Consider the following 20,084-nt stretch of genomic DNA (forward strand, 5'->3'; position numbering starts at 1 on the left):
TTGACAATCTTTACATAGTTGATTAGGGCACAAAGGGTCGAGGGCTACAGAAAAGTGGGTAAAATCATTGTTTCCATGTTATTATTTTTTTTTCTGTATCTGGGGTAAGGGGAGAGAAAAAAGGAGAAGCCCCACCTAGTCTCCCACCCATCCCAGGTCCCTAACATGGGGCATGCCCTGAGAGTCCTGCTCAAGTGGTTTTGATAGTTGACCTGTCCTGAATTGCTGCCAGTCTCGCCATTCCAGGCATGATGAAATGCCTCCAGAATCCACTGGCTGACTAGTCCACCTTAGAGTCTGTTTGCCCAGATTCTCACTGCCAACACATGGCTGGGGTGGTTGAATGATTTGTTCTGTCCTCCGTCCTCTGGAGCTGTTCATTTCTTGGCTGAACAAGTTGCTAAGTCTCTCCCTCAAAACCCCAGGTTTCTCCACCAAGAAACCTGGGCTCTCATTCCCTAACTGGATGAGCATGCTGGTACCCAGAATGAGAACTGCTTTGGAGGTTTGTGGGAATGGCAGGTTTCTGCTGTAGCTAGAACCCAAGTTATGGATTACTGACAGAACCCGTGTGTGAGGCACTAAAACCTGAGTGAGAACTCATAAACTGGAACCCAGGACAGTAGCAGACTTAGGAGGTACTGAAGACAAAGGTGGGCCAACCTATGGCTCTGGGACTCCAGAACTTAGAAAAACCACCCACTGGGAGCTGCCTGAGGCGTTCTGACTTGCCGGCTAAGGCCTATCCAGAGACTGATGCCCACTAGAACACTGTGTCTTAGGGATTGCCCAGATGTGTAAGAGCAGAGCTACCCACTGCTTATTGGTGAACAAGGCCTCCAAATTGATGCTGGGACAACCTGTTGAGGCACAAACCTTGAGGCAGTATTGGAGGTCAAAAGACATCCTTGGCTGACCTACCAAGGGTCTTTCACCAGATTCCCCTGAGATTGCTTTAAAGGCCTATCAACCTCTTAAACCCAAACACCCTCCCTCCAGCCCAGGTGAGGAGGCCCTACAACATCAGTGTGTTGAGACACTGATTAGGGTTCCTCTCACAAGCACACACCAGCAAAAGCTCATTAGACCTTCCCATGTTGGTGCCCATTGTGGGAGGCAGAAGCTGGTAGAAACAGATCCATAATACAGGGGGGAAAGCCTTAGAAAGATGGTGAAGCAGGTTACCCTCTCTTGTGAAATTGGTATCCCCAATAATCTTCCAAATCATCCTATCTTAGCTTCCTTGGTAAAAACCGATGTGGAGCACAGGGACACACCCAGAAGACAGGCAGCTGAGTTTTACTGAGCTGCGCTCTAGAAGTGGATCCAAGCACTCCCTGGTGTTTGCCGGTACCTTCACAGGATGGGGGACGCTCTCCCAGCCACACTAAGAGAGCCATGGAACTTTGTAAACTCCTCCCCCTCCAGGAGATCACCCCTCGTTTTGGACTTGCCAATCCCTGTAGAAAGGTGGAGTGCCTTCCTTCATGGCAAATGCTCCCCAGATCCCCTCAACTTCTCTAGGAATACACTCTTAAGTTACGCACCTCCTGCAGCCCCCATCCTCAGGGAAGGTGGAGCAATGAGTCACCTCCTCAAGAAAGCCTCAGAGCACAAGTTCCCCAGATAGTATCAGTATCTACACTGACCCCATGGTCGCCTGGATTTTAGCTCCTTTTAAATGATCCGTGGAAGACCCTCCCCCTTTTTTTTATAACCACAGAGGTCCTCACAGTTGGGAAACTGAGGAACCTGGAGGAGATCCAGAGAGCTGTGCTGGAATGTGGGACCGCGGTCTGCAGGCTCCTGAGAAGGGGACTCCATTCTGTATCCACGTTCAGCCTGAGCACCAGGTTCTGCTGACAACTTAGAATAGGAAAGGACCCTTCCCCTCCAGGGATCTTGGCCACCCAAGCTGCAATCAAATGCAAAGGGATCCTTAGCTGAATCATTCTCTCCCAGTAAGGCTGGTCTCTTGTAAGCACACTCCCCCAAGGCCATTCCTGAGGAACCCACCCACTCCTGAGAGCGAAGGAAGGAGCTGAGACGATCTCCAGGGGATGTGGCCAAATGAGCTCCAGCATCTGCTCATCAGGCCGACACTGGCCCAGGGCTGTAAGCCCAACCCTCCATCAGCAAAGCCAAGCCCCAGCTGGTCCTTAGAACAGAAAGCAAGGAACTTTTATGTCTCCACTGTCCTTTCTCAGTAGGCAGCTCTACACAGGACGAGACTTTTGTGTCCCCCCCCATTAAAGATAAGGAAGATAAGCTTCCCTTAGGGGAATAAGACAGGAAAGAAGCAGGCGTCATTTAATCACACCCTCTGACTGTGTGTCCCATCCAGTCAGGAGCAGGGAGCATCCAGGCGCCTGCTGCCGTGATAGGGACTTCCCCAGTCTGCATGCCTGTCCAGAATCGGCCAGTGAGACCCATATGTCACCTTCCTTGGACATAGGGTTGAACAGAACCATGGTTTTGAATTTGTAGTATACAAAAAGACAAGGCAACACCTTCACAGAATACTAAACCAAGTGCAATCCGAACTGAAATGTCTTAACGCCAAGGGGATTGAGCCAGAACTGCAGCCTGGGTGCTGGTGTAAAAACACTGTGTAGAGGGCAATTCATGACACCTCCTCTCCCCACAAAAGCTGTTCAGCTCCTAGGGACAGGAGGCCAGTTGACTGAGTCTTTTTCTGCTGTGCTCATACCCAAATGGGTATGAGCCCCCAGTAAGCCTTACCCAGGTGGTACTGTGATCTCTTGCCAGATGCTGCTTGCACGTGACTCAGAAAACTTGGTGTCAGTAACCCTTCATTCTGGGCCATTCCTCTAGTGTCCCAGAAAGTCAACGTCTTTGCGTAGAATGGGGACACACTGCTGTCTGGCGCGGAGAAGTACCAGGGAATCCAGAGATTGCTGCCTTTGTTTTAGTCGCCTGGACATTGCCACACCAAAGGATCCTGGTCCTCATCCATAGGCTTTCTGGAGAGTTGTCTGTACGGGTAGAACTGATCCTCCCGTGGCTGGCTCTGACTTCTGTCGGGTCTGCCATGGCAATGACCATCTGCCCATCTGCTCTCTGACTTTGAAGATTGTGTTTTAGAGTATTCTTTCTTCTGTGATCATCTTCATTTTTTTAAGAAAATTGCTTTATTGAGATATGTATATAACAAAATTTGCTTCTGAAGTATGAACAAGGTTCTTCTGAGTATTCACAAAAAAAATCATATTTTGAAATTTTAAAAATGCATGGATTGAAAAATGCAGATTTGTATTAAAGGTTATCTGTTAGTTCAGTTTTTATGAACTTTCTGAAGTGGCTTTAGTGCATTGCAAAGTTTTGCAACCATCATCATTGTCTAATTCCAGAACATTTTTCATCAACCCAAAAAAGAAATTCATATCCATTTACAGCAACTCCTGGCAACTACTCATCTTCTTTCTGTGAGTTTTTCTATTCTGATATTGCATGTAAAAGGAAACAAGTATTATGTATTCCTTTACAATTTAGCTTCTTTCATTTAGTACAGTGCTTAGAAATTCATCTTAGCTATAGCACAAATGAACACTTTGCTCTTTTTTTTTTTTTATACTTTGCTCTTCTTTATGGCCAAAAATTAGTCTTATACGTGGATGCAGCTTATTTTCTCTCTTTTCATCAGTGGATGAATATTGTGTCTTGTGACTTGTGCATTTAGAGTGTTCTCTGGCAGGCGTGGAATTTTCCGTGGATGTGTGTGTTCACCCACCTTCTGTGTCTTGAGGTCACCCCTGATTGCTTAGTTCTCTAGTGCGTCCTGGGGCTGAGGGAAAGCAAGGGCAGGTTTCTCCCTCTCTGAGTTGACAGAGGCAGTAGTGGGCAAGGCCTGGCTCATCGTTTTCTGAGCCGCAGAATTAAGATCCTGAAGGACACCCACCTTTCCTGTGTCTGGCCAGGCTCCCTTTCCACACAAGGGCCTGGGCACAGCACCGCTGCAGCTCAGTCAGACTCCGGTGTGGACAGCGGGCAGCATGCAGCCTTCCAGCATGGCCACCACAGTGTTGTTGGCATCTTCATAAACCAGGCACAACCAGACACACTGTGATTTTATCACCTTCCCTTGGGGCTGTTTTACCTTTCCTGAGAAACAGTTAAAAGAGCCTTGCAAGTGAGGAAACACTTGTTCCTTCATCTTGTTCCTTCTCAATTGTTTCACAGACTCCTGCAGTTTCTAAATCCGGACCCTTTGAGAGCTGATGGAATCTCTGATCTGCAGCAGGTATTTCAAGCCCTAGAAATGCTAGAAAGGAGGAACCAGTTTTCTCCGTAAGTCCCTCCCCTTGCTCCCTCCAGACTTGGGATGAGGAAAGAAACTGCACTGGTGAGGGACTTGACATGGAGACAACTTTTCAGAAATTGCCCAATGAATCACAGCTTTATATGGTTATTTTAATTTATTTGGATAATGAGTTAGCATGTTTTCCATGGATGCTTTTTGTTTCTAAGTAAACAGATACAGGTTTTCACATTGCAGTCTTGTATTTTCTGTGAAGTTGTTGCTCCCCGAAGCACAGGGGAGGCACTGGTTGTGTGATGCCTGTGTCCGCTTAGTTGCAGAAGTTGAAGTCGCATGTTTGGCCCCCCGTCGCGGTGCTGCGGAGCAGGATTGAGCCCTGTCTAACCATTGATACGTCCCCACTCTCAGCCAACCTGAAGAAGGTGAGCATGTTCTTGCCTGGCTCCTGGAGTGGTGCTGTCCTGTTTCGGTGCTTGGGTTTCTAACAGACACTTCTGAGAGCTTCTTGACTTTGAAATTCTCTTTTGAGCTTTTGCTACTAACTTCTCATTTACTCTGCAGCCCAGGCTTTACTCTAATGAGCAGTTGCTTTAGCAGAAGCCGTATGTGACTGTTAAGTGATCTGGAACCCGCTTTGAAGTGTGCGTCTGAAAGGGGGTTCTGAGGAGCAGCCAGTAACAGGTGTCACCCACTCACTTTCTGTGGTGGTCTTCAACTGATGGTAAATCCAAATTTAAAAAAAAAAAAGGTCCAAAACATGTTTAGAGAAACAGATAAACCACAAGGCTGGATAGATGCAAAGATAAGTATTTAGCAGACATAGATGTCTTCAGGTCTTCAGAAGACAGAAAGCTGCTGATGCATGGTGGCTGATGACCGTGGGAGAAGTGAGGCAGGTGAGGAAATGAACGTCCTACCTTGTTTGCTGAACATGCACAGCTAGTTGGTATTCTCAGGAAGGAGATTGGTGGCCTGTTCTGGGGCAGCGCGATGACCCTAGATGTGGCCTACAGGGGACACAGCCTGGAATTCGTCAAGTAACCCATCTTGCTTCAGTGCTGGGAAACTCCCACCCACCAAGCTTCTCATCAGATTTTAGTGTTGTCTTCTGCAGTAGAACAGAAGAAAGCCTTCACGTGCACAAATAAAACAGACCAAACCAGGATCTGAAGGAAACAGACAGTGCAAGCAATGGGAAATGTGGGAAAGTGAGAGTATCATCCGAAAGAAGAGAAGTTCTTGCATCCAGTTAGCATGACAGGGTGCTGTGAAGAAAAGGAATGGTGAGAAAATGGGAAAAACTTGGAAACCCAAGAGATTACAGAAACTTCTAAAAACAGCAATAGATTTGGGATATGTAAATTAGAACCCAAAAGGCAAAGATAGATATGAAAATAATTTCATGTAATATGGTGGTGTGGGGGGGGGACCTGGAGAGAGAAGGGGAGAAAATCTCAGATGAGGTTTCTTTGGGGACCCTGCACCCCCAACTGAACCACTCCGGTTCATGAACAGAACTCCGACCATGGGGAGAATTGAAGGATCTGTGGTCTGACCGTGGAGTGCAAGTATCAGAACTGGGCCTCCTCAGTTTTTGGCGACAATGTAGTAGATGGCATGCCCAGATGCACGTGGAGGATATGGCAGTCCATTGGTACCTGCAGAGGATGTCTAGTACCGTAGCAGAGGAAGGAGGGCAGAACAAATTGGACAGCTCTCCCAGCTATGCTTTGATAGCAAGCATCTGGGTGATGAGGCTCTAAGGTGGACTGTATCAGCCAATGAATGTTGGAAGGCTTTCCTCCTCCTTGGAGCAACGAAATAAACAGCACTTCAAAAGTATTGAAGCCACTTGAGCAGAACCCTTGGAGCATGCTCCACATCAGGGGCTATGAAATGACATCTAGTGGCTGTCCTCTGTCCCCGGGTACTGATGCAGTTAAGATGCTGGGTGTGGCTTCTCCCCTTCTCTCCCCCATTCCACAGATACAGGCAGAAGAAAAAGAAAATTGGAAACAGTGGTCCCATATACTTTCCCCTAATCCTCTAGTGTTCCCATCCTAATGTCCCCATGGGCATACATCCTTCTCAACTATGTAAACATCACCAAAAATGAAATTTTAAAAAGGAACTGTATTATTACTAAAAGAATAAAGTCTGAAAGTGGGATTTCTAGAGAGTGCAGGAAAGGGGCCGGCAGTCCTCTGAGGATAAGCTGCCTTGAGCCTGCAAGGTAACAGCGTGCCGCAATCCGACACTGTCCAGCACCGCTGACAAACAAGTGGCACCGGACATGCAGACGGCTGTGAGACAGCTACACCCAAGTGCCTGAGAAGTGATGGGAGCTTCTAGAAGAAGAAACATCCCGTTCATTTGGTCAGCAGTTGGGATGGCCTCAGATGTCTCCATGGAGTCTCAGCCTTGAACGCTCTGATGAGAGGTTGCTTCCAGGACAGAGGCCCTTCCTCAATCCCACGGTGAGGGGTGAGGGCAGAGTGAAAGCCCAACAGAATGGACAAAGGCATAATCCAAAAATGGAGCTCCCAGGGTGATAGCCAGATGCCGGGTGCAAAGTGAACAGCCGTGATGACCATGGCTTCGGGACTTGGGAAAGGAGGACATCACAGAAATGGCACCGATGAACACGGCCTTCTTGGGAGATCATGTCCCGCAGCTGAGGACTGCGTTGGAGCACTTGGGTTTTAATGGTGGTTACAGAGGAAATAAGTGAAGTAGAAGTTGTTTTTAAAAAGCTTTGTAAGTCAGGCAGGTGAACTGGCTGCTTCTTAGGAAGATAAGGAGGAAAAGCCACAGTGATGTCCCTGTGTGCTTTGAGCAGGTATCAGTGAACCAGACAATTGGGCCATTTTGATTTGGGCTCCAGCAAAAGCAGGAGTCTTACACAGTAGTTCTCCCTACTCTGTATCCCTGGGAGAATGCATTCCAAGCCCCGTGCTGGATACCTGAAGCCTTGAGTGGTGCCAAGCCCTGTGGTTCGTGCCGTCTTAGTACATGTCACAGCACCTGCAGTGTGAGAGGCAGCGCCAGAGCCAGCCCGTGGTGCCTTTCCCTGCCTCACAATTTCTCACAAGATTTATTCTTTGCATCCTCAGCATACAATTTGCTTTTTTGTTTGTTGTTGTTTCTTCAGTCAAGAAGTTTCCTTTCTTGGATTTGGGATCATCATTCATTTTAAAAAGGGTTCACTGGAAAGCACTGTGATGCCTTGACAGTCGATCTGAAAACCACGGTGCCTGCCGAGAGGCAACATGTACAGTGTGGATGTGCTGGACGTGTGATCGAGTCACGTGTCCAGAAAGGACAAGAGGGACACCACAAGATTTCATCACACTGATCAGAACATGGTGCAATTAGAAACTTACTCGAATTTTCCTTTGGCGTTTTTGAGTTGCCGTTGACTGAGGGCGTTTGAAACTACTATAGCAGCCATTTGGTGCTGAGAAAAGCCTCAGGGAGACTGACCGAGTTCAGCATTCTGTAGTGATTACTGGAAATCTGTTGGTTTTACTTTACCTTGTTGTGGATTGGGGTTTTGTTGTTTTCTAGGCTCTTCAGAGAAACAAGTACCCTGGACCCAGCCACACAGAATCCTACTCATGGCCTCCCATAGCACGAGGCTGTGATGTGGTGGTCATCTCTCAATGTGGAAATGACCCTCTGCTGTACCTCCCACCAATGCTTACGATTTTGCAAACAGGGAGCTGCTACAAGTCACTGCCAAGCAGAAGCGGAGTGAGTTGAAGGACAGTTTTATTTCACAACAAAGCGGATTAAGTGTCTTAAATTGTAACACCTATCCTTTGGTGAAGTGCCAGTAAAATTATTTAGTTTTGACCATTTATAGATGAGAAAATTAAGCTCATAAAAAGTTACTGGGGTAAATTCACAGCAACTGACAAGAGGTAGAAGTAGAATTTAAGTCGTCAATTTAAGTTGCACATTTTAAATTACAGCACCCTCCATTTTTTATAATTGGCACATCCGAGAATCAGACAATAATATAGATGATAGGAAGGAGAGAAACTGAGAACCAAATGATGGGTTGACAGCTGCTTCACTGAGTACTGGCTCATGGGGACAAAATTGTGGCATAAAAGGTACAGCACAAATAGTTCTGCGGCTCATCCATCGTAAATGAAAAAACTGCAGAAAGAAAACACTACACTACACTTCAAGTTGTAGACAGAAAATACCATGTAATAGTTTATTTTTTAATTATGCCCTGTAGTTTAATGACTTCCCTTTGGACATCTGCTTCATATTATGTATCAGTTGAATCAAGTGAATAATTAAAGATATTTTTATTAGGAGAGAAAGAGCGGCAAATAGAAGTCGTACATCACTGGTTCACTACCCAGATACCTGTGACAGCCAGTACTGAGCCAGGCCAAAACCAAGGTCTTGAAATTCAATCCTAATCTTTCACTTGGGTGGCAGGGACCCAAGTATCTAAGTAGTCACATGCTGCCTTCCTGGGTGTGCACTAGTGGGAAGCCAGAGTCAGAAGTAGAGCAGGGACTTGAACCAGCCACTCTGACACAGCATGTGAATATCCCAGGTGATATCCGCTGCTGTCAGGCAACCACCAGAAATGCAAAAATTTCTGGCCCCCACATTAGTTGGCAGCTGAGCCCTGCTGGTGAGATGTTGCTGGGTTAAGGCGGAAAGGTATGTCGGGTCCTGCTCCTTGTGGGCAAGGTCACCCTCCTGACAAGACATTTACCTGGAAGCTGGCGCTCAGCCGTGTCTTGTCTTCCATCAGCGGTCAGCCTGTGCCCAGAGGGGTGTTCGGCAGACGGGGCCCCTTCTTCAGGAGATGCCTGGAGGCTGGTGGAGGGCCGCATTTGGAAGGTGGTCTTCTTAGGAAGGGGTATTAGCCTTTGTGAAGGCCTTTGTCAAGGGCACTGAGAGTGCAGAGTGCAGAGCCAGACTCCCTGGACTCCAGTTCTGTTGCCACCCGGTGGTAGCCTAGCGGCCTGCGATAACCGACTTTCCCCCTGTGCTTCAGACTTCCCAACTGTGAAATGAGGTAACAATGGGCTTTGCTCTGGAATGAATCAAGGACTCAGTTAAGCACTAGGAAAATCAGTCTTAAAAAATAATGAATTTTGTTTACCTATATGATGAGGATGGTAGCCAAAAGTTAGGGAGACATTCTTGATGTTTTTCATGTGCTATGATTACTAATCAATGTCCAGTTACCTGAATTTGCTTGTCTTTGCAGCCTCTTGCAGTCATCGTGTGCCCTGGGTGGAAAAAGGCCCAACTTATTTTTGACTTATTAGAAGACTATAGCATGTCCTCAAGGCCTCTTCATCCCATGCTGTTAACAATCGGACTTCACAAAGATGAAGCCAAAAATATGAAGCTCCCCAGGGGGTGTAAGCATCCTTTCCAAGCTGTTGGGTTTCCCCGCAGGCGGCGGAGGTTCCCGGCCTGGCCGTGTGGTGATGTGGGTATTGATGCCTCATAGTGGTATCACTGTGCCAGCAACATGCGTTCATTCATCCGTCAGCAGGTTTTCTAGCACATAGAGCATGCGGGATGCCGACCACACAGTGTGGGCTAAGCCCTTCTGGCCCTGCAGAGCACGCAGCCTGTGGAGCCCAGGCACCGGATCAGACACGAGCGGGAAGGAGCTTCGGTGGGCAGGGGCTGCCTTCACTAGCTGAATCAAGAAACTGCTTCTAGGAAAAAAAAAAAAAGGAGGGGGCGAGGATTGGTAAAGGAAATGTTAGAGAAATGGTGGAACATCTGGAATTTTAAGTCTGTGTTTCTTTGTCTTACAATGCAGGTGAGGTGATTGTTACAACCCCACAGAGCCTCCTGAGGCTGCTCACATACCAAAGCTTGCTGTTCCTCAGGCTCTGCCACCTGGTTCTGGATGAGGTGGAAGTGCTGTTCTCGGAAGCCAAGGAGCAGGTACGGGTGGGGGGCATCCCGTCGGCAGGAGGCCCTCAAGGCTGGGAGGACTCGGGACTGGGAAAGCCTCGGGTTGACTTCTGTCATTAAGAAGAGTGAATGTAAATGTTCTGGAATTTCCTTTCCCATGTTAAAGTTCTCAGTGGTGATCAGGAAAATTTCTTCTTTCTGGAAGCAATAACTTTTATTTTAGATAGTTTGAGGAATAGAGATCACTTAGGAAAAGCCCCACCATTCGTAATCTCACGTTCAGAGGTAATCATCTTAACTATTGAAGTATTTCTTTTTTTAATTTCTATTTTTATTGCTACATATAGTCTCTGTCAAGAACAATTTCAGGTATAGTTTTATAGCTTGCGTTTTTCAGTTAACAATGTCATGTTGTTTCTGTTCTACAGCATGACTTTTATTAGCTGTATGGTACTGAATCATACGGGTGTGGCATAACTGAGTTTAAGATTATCATGCTTTTGGAACCTTAAGCTGGTTTGACTGTGTGTGTTCACACAGACATCTTTATTTTTCCACCTGTTTTCCTGAGGATCAGTTCCTAGGCAGGGGATTAGCAGATCAAAGGCTCTGAATTCTTGTAAGGCATTTGCTGGTGGCACAATAACTTAAAGACAAAGAGCGGTGCCTCAGGTGGGGAGAGTGCTCTAGGTTCAAGTCTCCGACCTTTGCTACATCCTGATTTTGTGGGTCTCTGCAGAGCTCTTGAACTACTCAAGTCTAATGTTCTTATTTAGAAAACTGAAGTCTGGGGGTATTGCCTGTGCTTATTGCATGTATTACAGGATATTCACATTTGCTTGTGGAAGTATAGACCGATCCACACTCCCACTGGCTCACCACCCCTGCTCCCTGCACTCATTTGCCCCAGAGTGGACTGGGCCAGCTCGGGTTTCTTTCTAATTAGTAAACAGAGGGACCTGTTTCCTTAGCTGGCTCAACATTTGCCTGATGACTTGTTAAGTTGGACATTCATTCATTTTGCTCACTTATATCTCTTCCCCTATAAATTGCTTGTTCATTTCCTTCTGTGGATCTGATCATCTTTGTAACCAGTTTTTAGAAGTTACTAAGTGAACACCTAATCCCTTGCCACATGTTTACCAAAATTTTGTCTGTGCTCCAAAATTTTGATTACCATGGAGTTTTTGAATGTTTATTGACTTCAAATTTTCTCCCTTTTAGCTGTATCCTTCACTTGGATTTTTGGAAAGACATTCCCCACTTTGCGGATAGAAAATGTTAAATCCCTCACCTTTTCAGTTGTGTCATAAAATGTCATGTTCTCTTCTGAAATGGGACGTAACAATGTGATCCTGATCTTTGTAGATGTTTGCTGTATTAGATAACTTTAAAAAAAACATTGATGTTGAAGAGAGAGAGTCTGCGCCGCATCAGATCATTGCAGTTGGAGTTCGTTGGAACAAACATATCGAGCACTTAATCCGAGAGTTCCTGAATGACCCCTACATTGTGATCACAGCCATGGAGGAGGCTGCTCTCTATGGCAACGTCCAGCAGGTGCTGTGCCCTGGGGAAGCGGCGGGGTTGGAGGACTCAGCACCCACCTTCGTTAGGTGGGTGGATACTAAACCATTATACTTGATTTAATAAATAAATCTGCGATTGTGTGTGAATTATGTCAATTTCCAATACATTGTTTCCTGTGAGAATCAGAATTAACTTCTTAAAAAGCGGAAAGCAAAACACTCTGAAGGTTTCCACATTGATGCTGTTTGTGTATTTTGTTACCAGGTAGTGCATCTTTGCCTGGAGAGTGAAAAAACCTCCACTCTCCTCCAGGTTCTGGATTTCATTCCAAGCCAGACACAGAAGACCTTGATCTTCACCTGCTCGGTGGCTGAAGCAGACATCGTATGTAAGGTGAGCCCCGCCACATGTTAGAGCGTTCTCATTGTCCAGACTCTTGTGGAATCTTGAGTCATCAGAACATGACTAGAGGAGCTGAATGCACAACGGGGAAATCAGGTTCACAAGTTTAACACGCATCTGCAGAGGAGGTGGGCTCTGCTGACCAGAGGCCGGCGTTTGGGCAGCCGCATGGCCGTGTGACTAGCCTTGCACTGCAGCAGCATCTCCCGCCTCGTCCCATCCCCCAAGGTGGCGGTGGTGGGCTGGGGCAGCGATGGTGGGCTGGGGTAGCGGTGGTGGGCTGGGGTAGCGGTGGTGGGCTGGGGTAGCGGTGGTGGGCTGGGGCAGCGATGGTGGGCTGGGGCAGCGCTGGTGGGCTGGGTGGGCTGGGGTAGCCATGGTGGGCTGGGTAGCAGTGCTGCTGCTTTTATGATGGCCAGCAGAGGATATCATTCACGAAGAAATGCTAGGGCTTGGGGCAATGGCTCAGTGGCTAAATCCTTGCCTTGAATGTGCCAGAATCCCATGTGCGGCACTGGTTTGTGTCACGGCTGCTCCACTTCCCATCCAGCTCCCCGTTTGTGGCCTGGAAAAGCAATAGAGGGCAACCCCAAAGCCTTGGGATCCTGCACCTGTGCGGGGGACTGGGCAGAGGCTCCTGGTTCATAAACAGCTCAACTCTGGAAGTTGCAGCCACTTGCAGAGTGAACCAGCGAATGGAAGATCTTGCTCTCTGTCTCTCCTTCTCTCTGTAAAACGGCCTTCCCAATATAAACATTTTTTTAAAGGGTAACATTTTGTGTTGCCTTGCTTTAAGAGGATTGAGAAGATAACAGGTGAAGACAGTGTGTGATTAGAAAAAAAAAAAAAGAAATTGGCTTAAGCGTTACTCAGTTTGTTCTAATTTTTTCCACAGTAATGCTAAAATGTAGAAACAAGGCAAGTAGAGGGAGTCAGTGGTCTGCCTTCCTATAGTCGTTTGAAAGCCCTCGGAGTGAGCGTTGGACCTAGAGGTTAAGCTGCTGAATGGGATGCCTGGGTTCAAGTCCTGGCTCTGGCTTCCTACTGCTGCACCTTGGGAGTCAGTGGTGGTCAGTTCTAGATAACCCCCTGGGTTGCATTCCTGGGCTCCCAGCTATGGGCTTCTGGAGCGTAACCCAGCAGATGGCAGCACTTTCAGTCTCTGCCCTCAAAAAAAAGTGCTTGTTAACAAAAAGTACCGTGTATCCGAGGTGTGTGTGTACATACTTTCTGCGGCGTACTGATGTACATATACATGTATGACTTAAGAAGGATGAAAATAGAGCCTTGGTGTAGTAGCTTAGTGGCTGAAGTCCTCGCCTTGCAACCACCAGGATCCCATAGGGGCATTGGTTCATGTTCCAGCGGCTCTGCTTCCTATCCAGCTCCCGGCCTGTGGCCTGGGAAAACAGTGAAGGATGGCCTAAAACCTTAGGACCCTGCACCCGTGTGGGAGACCTGGAAGAAGCTCCTGGCTCCTGGTTTCAGATCGCTGCAGGTCTGGGCTTTGCAGCCACTTGGGGAGTGAATCAATGGATGGAAGATCTTTCTGTCTCTCCTCCTGTCTATATATCTGACTTTCCAATATGAATAAGCAAATTTGTTAAAAAATGAGTGAAAATAGCTTGACAAAATATTTACTTTGGGCATGTTTTTATTTTAGATAAAAGTTGTAGAGTTGGGAAAATATTTCTTTTTTTTTTTTTTTAAAGATTTATTTATTTTATGGTCTCCCCAAGAAACTGTTCAACCCATCTGGACAATAAGTAGCTGGACTCTATGCTTGGTATATGTTTGCAAGGAAAGAATCTTGATTGAATTTGAACTGTAATACTGCACCAAGGTGGAGGAATCCACCAGGGGGGAGGGGCGTGGGGAGGGGTGGGGGGATTCCCAGAGCCTATGAAACTGTCACATAATGCAAAATAATTAATTAAAAAAAAGATTTATTTATTTTTATTACAAAGCCAGATATACAGAGAGGAGAGATAGGAAGATCTTCCGTCCGATGACTCAGTCCCCAAGTGAGCGCAACGGCTGGTGCTGTGCTGATCCGAAGCCGGGAACCTGGAACCTCTTCCGGGTCTCCCACGCGGGTGCAGGGTCCCAAAGCTTTGGGCCGGCCTCGACTGCCTTCCCAGGCCACAAGCAGGGAGCTGGATGGGAAGTGGAGCTGCTGGGATTAGAACCGGCGCCCACATGGGATCCCGGCGGGTTCAAGGCGAGGACCTTAGCCACTAGGCCACACCGCCAGGCCCGGGAAAATATTTCTTTAAAGCTTGCAATCATCTCATTGAGAATGACCAAATCAGGAAAGTAGTGGCCTCCCAGATAATTTAAAGTGGCTTGTGTTGATGATTCTTGTAAGATTTATTTTGTTTTTATATGAGAGGCAGAATTACAGAGAGAGAGGCGGGGAATGCTAGTTCGCTTCCCAAGTGGCTGTGACAGCCAAGAGCCCAGAACTCCACCTGAGCTTCCCAGCTTGGTGGCTGGAGTCCACGTGTTTGCGCCACGTTCTGCTGTTTGTCCCGTTGCGTTAGCAGGGAGCTGGATCCGAAGTAGAGCAGCTGGGACTCATCCAGTGCTTGTTTGGGATGCTGGCAGTCACAGGTGTGGCTTCGTGTGTTTTCCCACAACACCAGGCCTTAGGCTGAGAATTCTTGATGGAGTAACTGGCTTCAGCCACATTCCTGTCTGAGCCGGCGCCTTTGGTTTCTTATCCAGGTAGTAGAAAGCAGTTCCATATTTTGCTTGAAAATGCATAAAGAAACGATTTTTAACTTGAAAAATGTTTCGGAACAGTGGAAGAAGAAGCTGAGTTCTGGCTCCCAGGTTGTTCTAGGTAAGTGTGTGAACTGCTCCTTCAGAGAAGGCTGAGGTCAGAGGAATCTGGTCTTCAATGCCTCTGCGCTCACATTCCTCATCTCGAGTTCTCATTCTTTCCTAGCTTGCTAGTTTTAATCGTCAGCTAGAGATTAGCTTCTGCTACAAGTTTCATGTGGAGGTGGATCTAGGTGCCTCCCCCCGAAGGACTCTCAGAAACCCTTAATCTAGACCTTCTTCCTGGGGTTCTGGCTTGAAGATCGCTGTCAGATGGGTTAATCTGTGAGGCTCTCAGGTATGTACAGAGGTAGCCTGACTGTGCAGTATAGAGAGGCCGAGTTCAAGTAGAAGGGAGACCACTTTTCTCTAGAGTTTAATTGCTACAGGTTGTGGCATTAAACAAACAAATAAGCCAAGGGGAAGGGAGTGTGCCTGCAGAGGAGTGGTGTGGTTCCTGGAGCCCCCACTCACCTGCTGCTCTTGGCATCTTGTCCCCCAGCCCTGACAGACGACTGCATCCCACTCCTGGCCATCACGGATGCCACGTGTGTGATTCACTTCAGCTTCCCTTCCTCACCGAAAGTGTTTGGTGGCCGGCTGTACTGCATGTCTGAACACTTTCATAGCCTGACTGAACAGGTTTGCTTACTTTTGATTATCTTCAGAGTGTTGTGGGTGGGCATTTTGTGTGTAACAACAGATTTCTCCATTTAGACTGGCATGGGTGACCCCCTCCTGTGTTCACCCTGGTGTTAAGGGTTCTCCCGCAGAACAGGGAGACAGAAGGACCAAGTCCGTCCTGCTGCTCACGGAGAGGAACGCGAGCCATGCCATCGGTGTCCTGCGCTACTTGGAGCGAGCAGAGGCCAAAGTCCCATCGGAGCTGTATGAGTTCACCGCAGGGGTTCTGGAAGCCAAAGAGGATAAGAAGGCCCAAAGCCCGCTTTGTCTCTGCCTGAAAGCTTTTGGATTTTGCAAGTAAGCCAGTGTCCTGTTTTAAAAGTGAAGTGTCCCATGCCCATGAGGTACATAGCTGTGGAAGGTGTGCCGGATGTGTGAGCCCTCCCTGTGCTGAGGGGGCGCCAGCGGTGGCCACCCTCCGGGCAGCCGTCAGCGTGGAGCAGTTTTATTTGCTGGGAATGCCAGATAAATGGAATGGTAGTAGATGCTCTTTTGCACTTGGCTTCTTTCTCTAAACCCGGTGCCACTAATATTCATCTGGGTTACCGTGGGTTTCTATATTTTGCTGGATAGAATTTGTCACTGACCATTGCATTCTGTGACTCTGTCACAATGTGTGTGTCCCTTGTCCTACTGGTAGGCCTGCGGACTATTGCCAGTTTCTGACTGGTGTGTTTGAAACCCCTATAAGCATTGTTATTCCTGTCTTTTTGTTGAAATTTGAATTTGCCTCTCGTGTGTGTCTTAAGGGGTGGATTGCTAGGTTCATGGGCTGGGCATCCATCTGCCTTGTCCCAATGGTTAACCTGTCATAATCATGATGGCTGGGATGGCAGTTGGGCTTGCTGTGCCTGTGGTGGAGTGGCACACCTCTGTGACTTCAGTCGTATTTGTCTGATGGTTAGTGATGTCAGATGCCTTCTCCTTGCTTGTGGGACATCAGCTCATCCCTTTTTGTGAGGCACCTGTTCAGGTTATTGACTGTTTTGGAGATCGGGGCATTCATTTTATACTTACTAGTTCATGGGGATGATTTTCTATAACTCCTCTCTCTGGGGCACACACTGAGAATGTCTTCTCCCAGGCTGGCGTAGCTTTCCACTGTTTCGTAATCTCTCCAGGTTGGTGTCTGTGAGTCCTCACCTGGGAAGTGTTTGCCTGTTTCAGGGCCTGAAAGAAATTCCCCTGTATCTTCTTCCAGCAAGCTTGCTAATCTTAGCTGGTGTTGAGTCTGTGACCCACGCTACGCCGGCTGTGTGTGTCGGCAGTTCAGGGCTGGCTTTTGGCCCCTGATGCTCTGTGTTGTTTGTTTAACGAGGCCAGTGCTGTGCACAGTGGGTTGAGCTCTCCCTCTGACAGCAGCATTCCGTACTGGAGTGCCTAGCACCTGGTTCTTCTCCCTTTCAGCCGGCTCCCTGCGATGAACCTGAGCGTGAGGGCCATGTGGGTGACCTAGAGGAAGTTCAGGTTCTTAGACTTGGCTGTTACTGTGACCACTTGGAAAGTGAATCAACATGATGATCTCTGTCTCTGTCTGTCTGTCTCTCTTTCTCCCCCTTTCAAGCAAATAACTATTTTAAGAAGAATGTCTAGAGAAATAATGTAACTCTTTCCTTTAAGTTTATTCAGTGTTAAATCTTAGAAACCTTTTGATTGTTGCTAGTGGGTTATTTTTTATTTATTTATTTTTATTGGAAAGGCAGATTTACAGAGAAAAGGAGAGAAATGGAGATCTTCTGTCTGCTGCTTCACTCCTCAAATGGCTACAATAGCCAGTGTTGAGCTGATGCAAAGCCAGGAGCTTTTCCCAGGTCTCCCATATGAGTCCGGGGTCCCAAGGCTTTGGCCATCCTCTGCTGTTTTCTAGGGCACAAGCAGGGGGCTGGAAGGGAAGTGGAGCAGCCAGGACACAAACCAGCGCCCATATGAGATCCCGCCGGTGCATGCAAGGCAAGGATTTAGCCACCAAATCATAGCACCAGGCCCAATTATTGGTAGCGTTATATCAACTATTTAATATGGTTACTTTTAAAGTGTTTGAAGTAGGCATTCGCTTGTAGGTTAATTTTCTGAAGAACACTTTGTTATCAGCAATTAATCCTTATCAACACTTATTACAATTTTTTTCTGGTTATAAAATCTAATGTTCTCTTTTTCTCAGAGACCAAAGGGTTTGTCCTGATCGACACCACATTAATCCAGAAATAGACATGCCCAGGGAATTATCCAACCAAGCCCTGCCCACGTCTGGATACATTAAAGTAAGTTTCGAAGAAACTTTTTCTCACTGACTACTCTGCATCTTAATGAAGGTGTTTTATTTGCAAGTACCGTAGTCCTACTACAATATAGTCTCAACTTTTGTAGTCAGTGATAATGTACAGTTGTTGATCTTACAATAGGTGCTGCATCCAGTGCAGCTTAGAGTGGGCTAAGAGGCTAGACAACTCACAGTGAGAGACAGACACAGCTAGAAGGCAGAGGCCAGAGGGACGCCCCCCCCACAAGCAGGGGGACAGCTCAACGTCTTCACAGGTGCTTGCATGGTTTGGGCACCTGTGCCTCTCGCTGTGGATGCCGTGCGCCACCTTGGGGCCCTCTTGGCAGCACCATCCTCACTAGATCCTCAGATGATAGGACCAGTTAAAAAAACTGTAATCCATTTCTTAGAGTTACAAGTGCACACACACACACACACACGGTTGCTGTCCTCTGGTTCGCCCTCCATGTGGCTGCAGCAGTCTGGCCCAGCCAGGAGGTCTGGTCTCCCACAAGAGTGGTGGCATGTGGGAGCCCAAGCCCCAGGGCCACCCTCCCCTCCCTTCCCAGGCACATTAACAGAGAGCTGGATCAGAAGTGGGGCATCTGGGACACAAATCAGTGCCCTGTTTGGATGCCAGCATTACAATCTAACCCACTGTGCAATGCCGGCTCCTGCTTTTGTCAACTGTACTCAGAATTTCACCTGGTTTATTATTTATTTTTTCTTACTGTGTTTTTTTTTGTTGTTTTTTTTTGTGGTGTTTTTTTTTTTTATTTAACTTCATTAATTACATTGTATTATGTGACACAGTTACATAGATACTTGGGTTCTCCCACCCCTCCCCATTCTTACTGTGTTTTAAACAGTCCTTTCTCCTCACATATGTGTGGCTGAGGGCAGGAGCCTAGAATTCAGGCCAGGTCTCCCGCATGGCTGCCAGGGCCCTGGGCACCTGGGCCATCATTACTGCCTCCCAAAGTCTGCGTTTAGGAAACCATAGGAGCTGTAGTGGGAGTCGGATGTAGACCTCCTAACAGGCCTGTTAGCCTCTGAGCCAGACATCCGTGCCTGCCGCTATTACTTTAAGTTTATTTTCCAATTGTTATGTTGTTTTAAGTAGGATTGATTTTTGTGTCCTTTCCTTGAATCCTGCAACCACAATGGGTGTAATTGACTGTCTGCCGAGGTCCTGGGGGGGAGTGACATCAAGGTAGCCGGGGGAGGATGGCTGAGGAGCTTCCTGGCGTCTGGAGACCCATGTAATGGAGCTGGAAGGTCCCAGGCTGCCAGGATGATGAGTTGGTCACACCCTGTTGAGGCCATCGCTCACCCCTGTGCAGGCATTCAGCCCACAGACTTCTCTGGGCGCCTCCCTCTGCCAGGTCAATTTGTGCTCAGATGTACTAGTGCCGCGCGAGAGCCGCTTGTGGGGCTGGGTTGTGTTTACTCCCAGGCATGCTAAGGAGCTAAGCCTAACATGCAGAGCCCTAGGTCTTAGGGGCCTGGCGCTGGAGAACTCCCCTCCATAACCGTCCTCTTCAAACCATCACTGCTAGCACCTTAGTGTGTTTCCTCCTCCGTGGCTTTTTTCTGCATCTTTTTTTTACTGTTTTGCTGCCACTGTATGCACTCAAGTTACACCAGTTAATTTCTCATTACATTGTGGTGTTTTCCTCATCCGTAAGCCACCTCCTGCTCAGTGACTGCCCGCACCAGGTGGGCTGAAGCCTGCGGTACAGCTGGCGGGCCTCTCTCCACAGGGGAGCCTCCCTTTCCCAGAAGTTCCCAGGGCATGACTGTGTTTAAGCCGCAAGGAGAACTGAGCACAGTGCCTGAGGAGGGGCGGGCTAGAGGATGCTCCGGCTTACCATGGGGCCTTCCCCTGAACTGCTGGCTTAGGGGACATGATGTTTGCTGAGCTTGGGGACATGATGTTTGCTGAGCTGTGGAGATGGTCAGCGAGGGACACGTGGGTGAGGTGACTGCAGCCAGCAGCAGGTGCTGTGGAGAGCATGAGAGGCAGTGGCGTGCTGGGAGAGTCTTGGTGTGAGTGTTCTGGGGCAGGAGACCCTTGGAAGGGGGAGGGAGGGAGGTCTCTGTGCAGAGGTGTCGGCCAGCAGTCAAGCCTAAGTAACCGGAAGAACTCAGCTGTGGAAGGATCTGAGGAAGGGGGTCTCAGCCCAGGAGCCA

The 20,084-nt window shown here is 47.9% G+C and overlaps 1 protein-coding gene across 1 annotated transcript in view; it reads left to right on the forward strand.

Moving 5' to 3' along the window:
• The window catches only part of TDRD12 (tudor domain containing 12), an 85,842-nt gene that overhangs the window by 52,586 nt on the left and 13,172 nt on the right, over nucleotides 1-20,084 (forward strand). The window contains exons 11-21 of the mRNA XM_058674613.1: nucleotides 4,201-4,261; nucleotides 4,594-4,701; nucleotides 7,847-8,032; nucleotides 9,525-9,681; nucleotides 10,095-10,222; nucleotides 11,561-11,752; nucleotides 11,987-12,115; nucleotides 14,852-14,969; nucleotides 15,450-15,589; nucleotides 15,708-15,928; nucleotides 17,793-17,892. Of these exons, the coding sequence (XP_058530596.1) occupies nucleotides 4,201-4,261; nucleotides 4,594-4,701; nucleotides 7,847-8,032; nucleotides 9,525-9,681; nucleotides 10,095-10,222; nucleotides 11,561-11,752; nucleotides 11,987-12,115; nucleotides 14,852-14,969; nucleotides 15,450-15,589; nucleotides 15,708-15,928; nucleotides 17,793-17,892 (1,540 nt within the window). The remainder of the gene's footprint in view (nucleotides 1-4,200; nucleotides 4,262-4,593; nucleotides 4,702-7,846; nucleotides 8,033-9,524; nucleotides 9,682-10,094; nucleotides 10,223-11,560; nucleotides 11,753-11,986; nucleotides 12,116-14,851; nucleotides 14,970-15,449; nucleotides 15,590-15,707; nucleotides 15,929-17,792; nucleotides 17,893-20,084) is intronic.

This window comes from Ochotona princeps, chromosome 16, assembly GCF_030435755.1.
Source record: "Ochotona princeps isolate mOchPri1 chromosome 16, mOchPri1.hap1, whole genome shotgun sequence".
In the NCBI taxonomy this organism is placed as follows: domain Eukaryota; kingdom Metazoa; phylum Chordata; class Mammalia; order Lagomorpha; family Ochotonidae; genus Ochotona; species Ochotona princeps.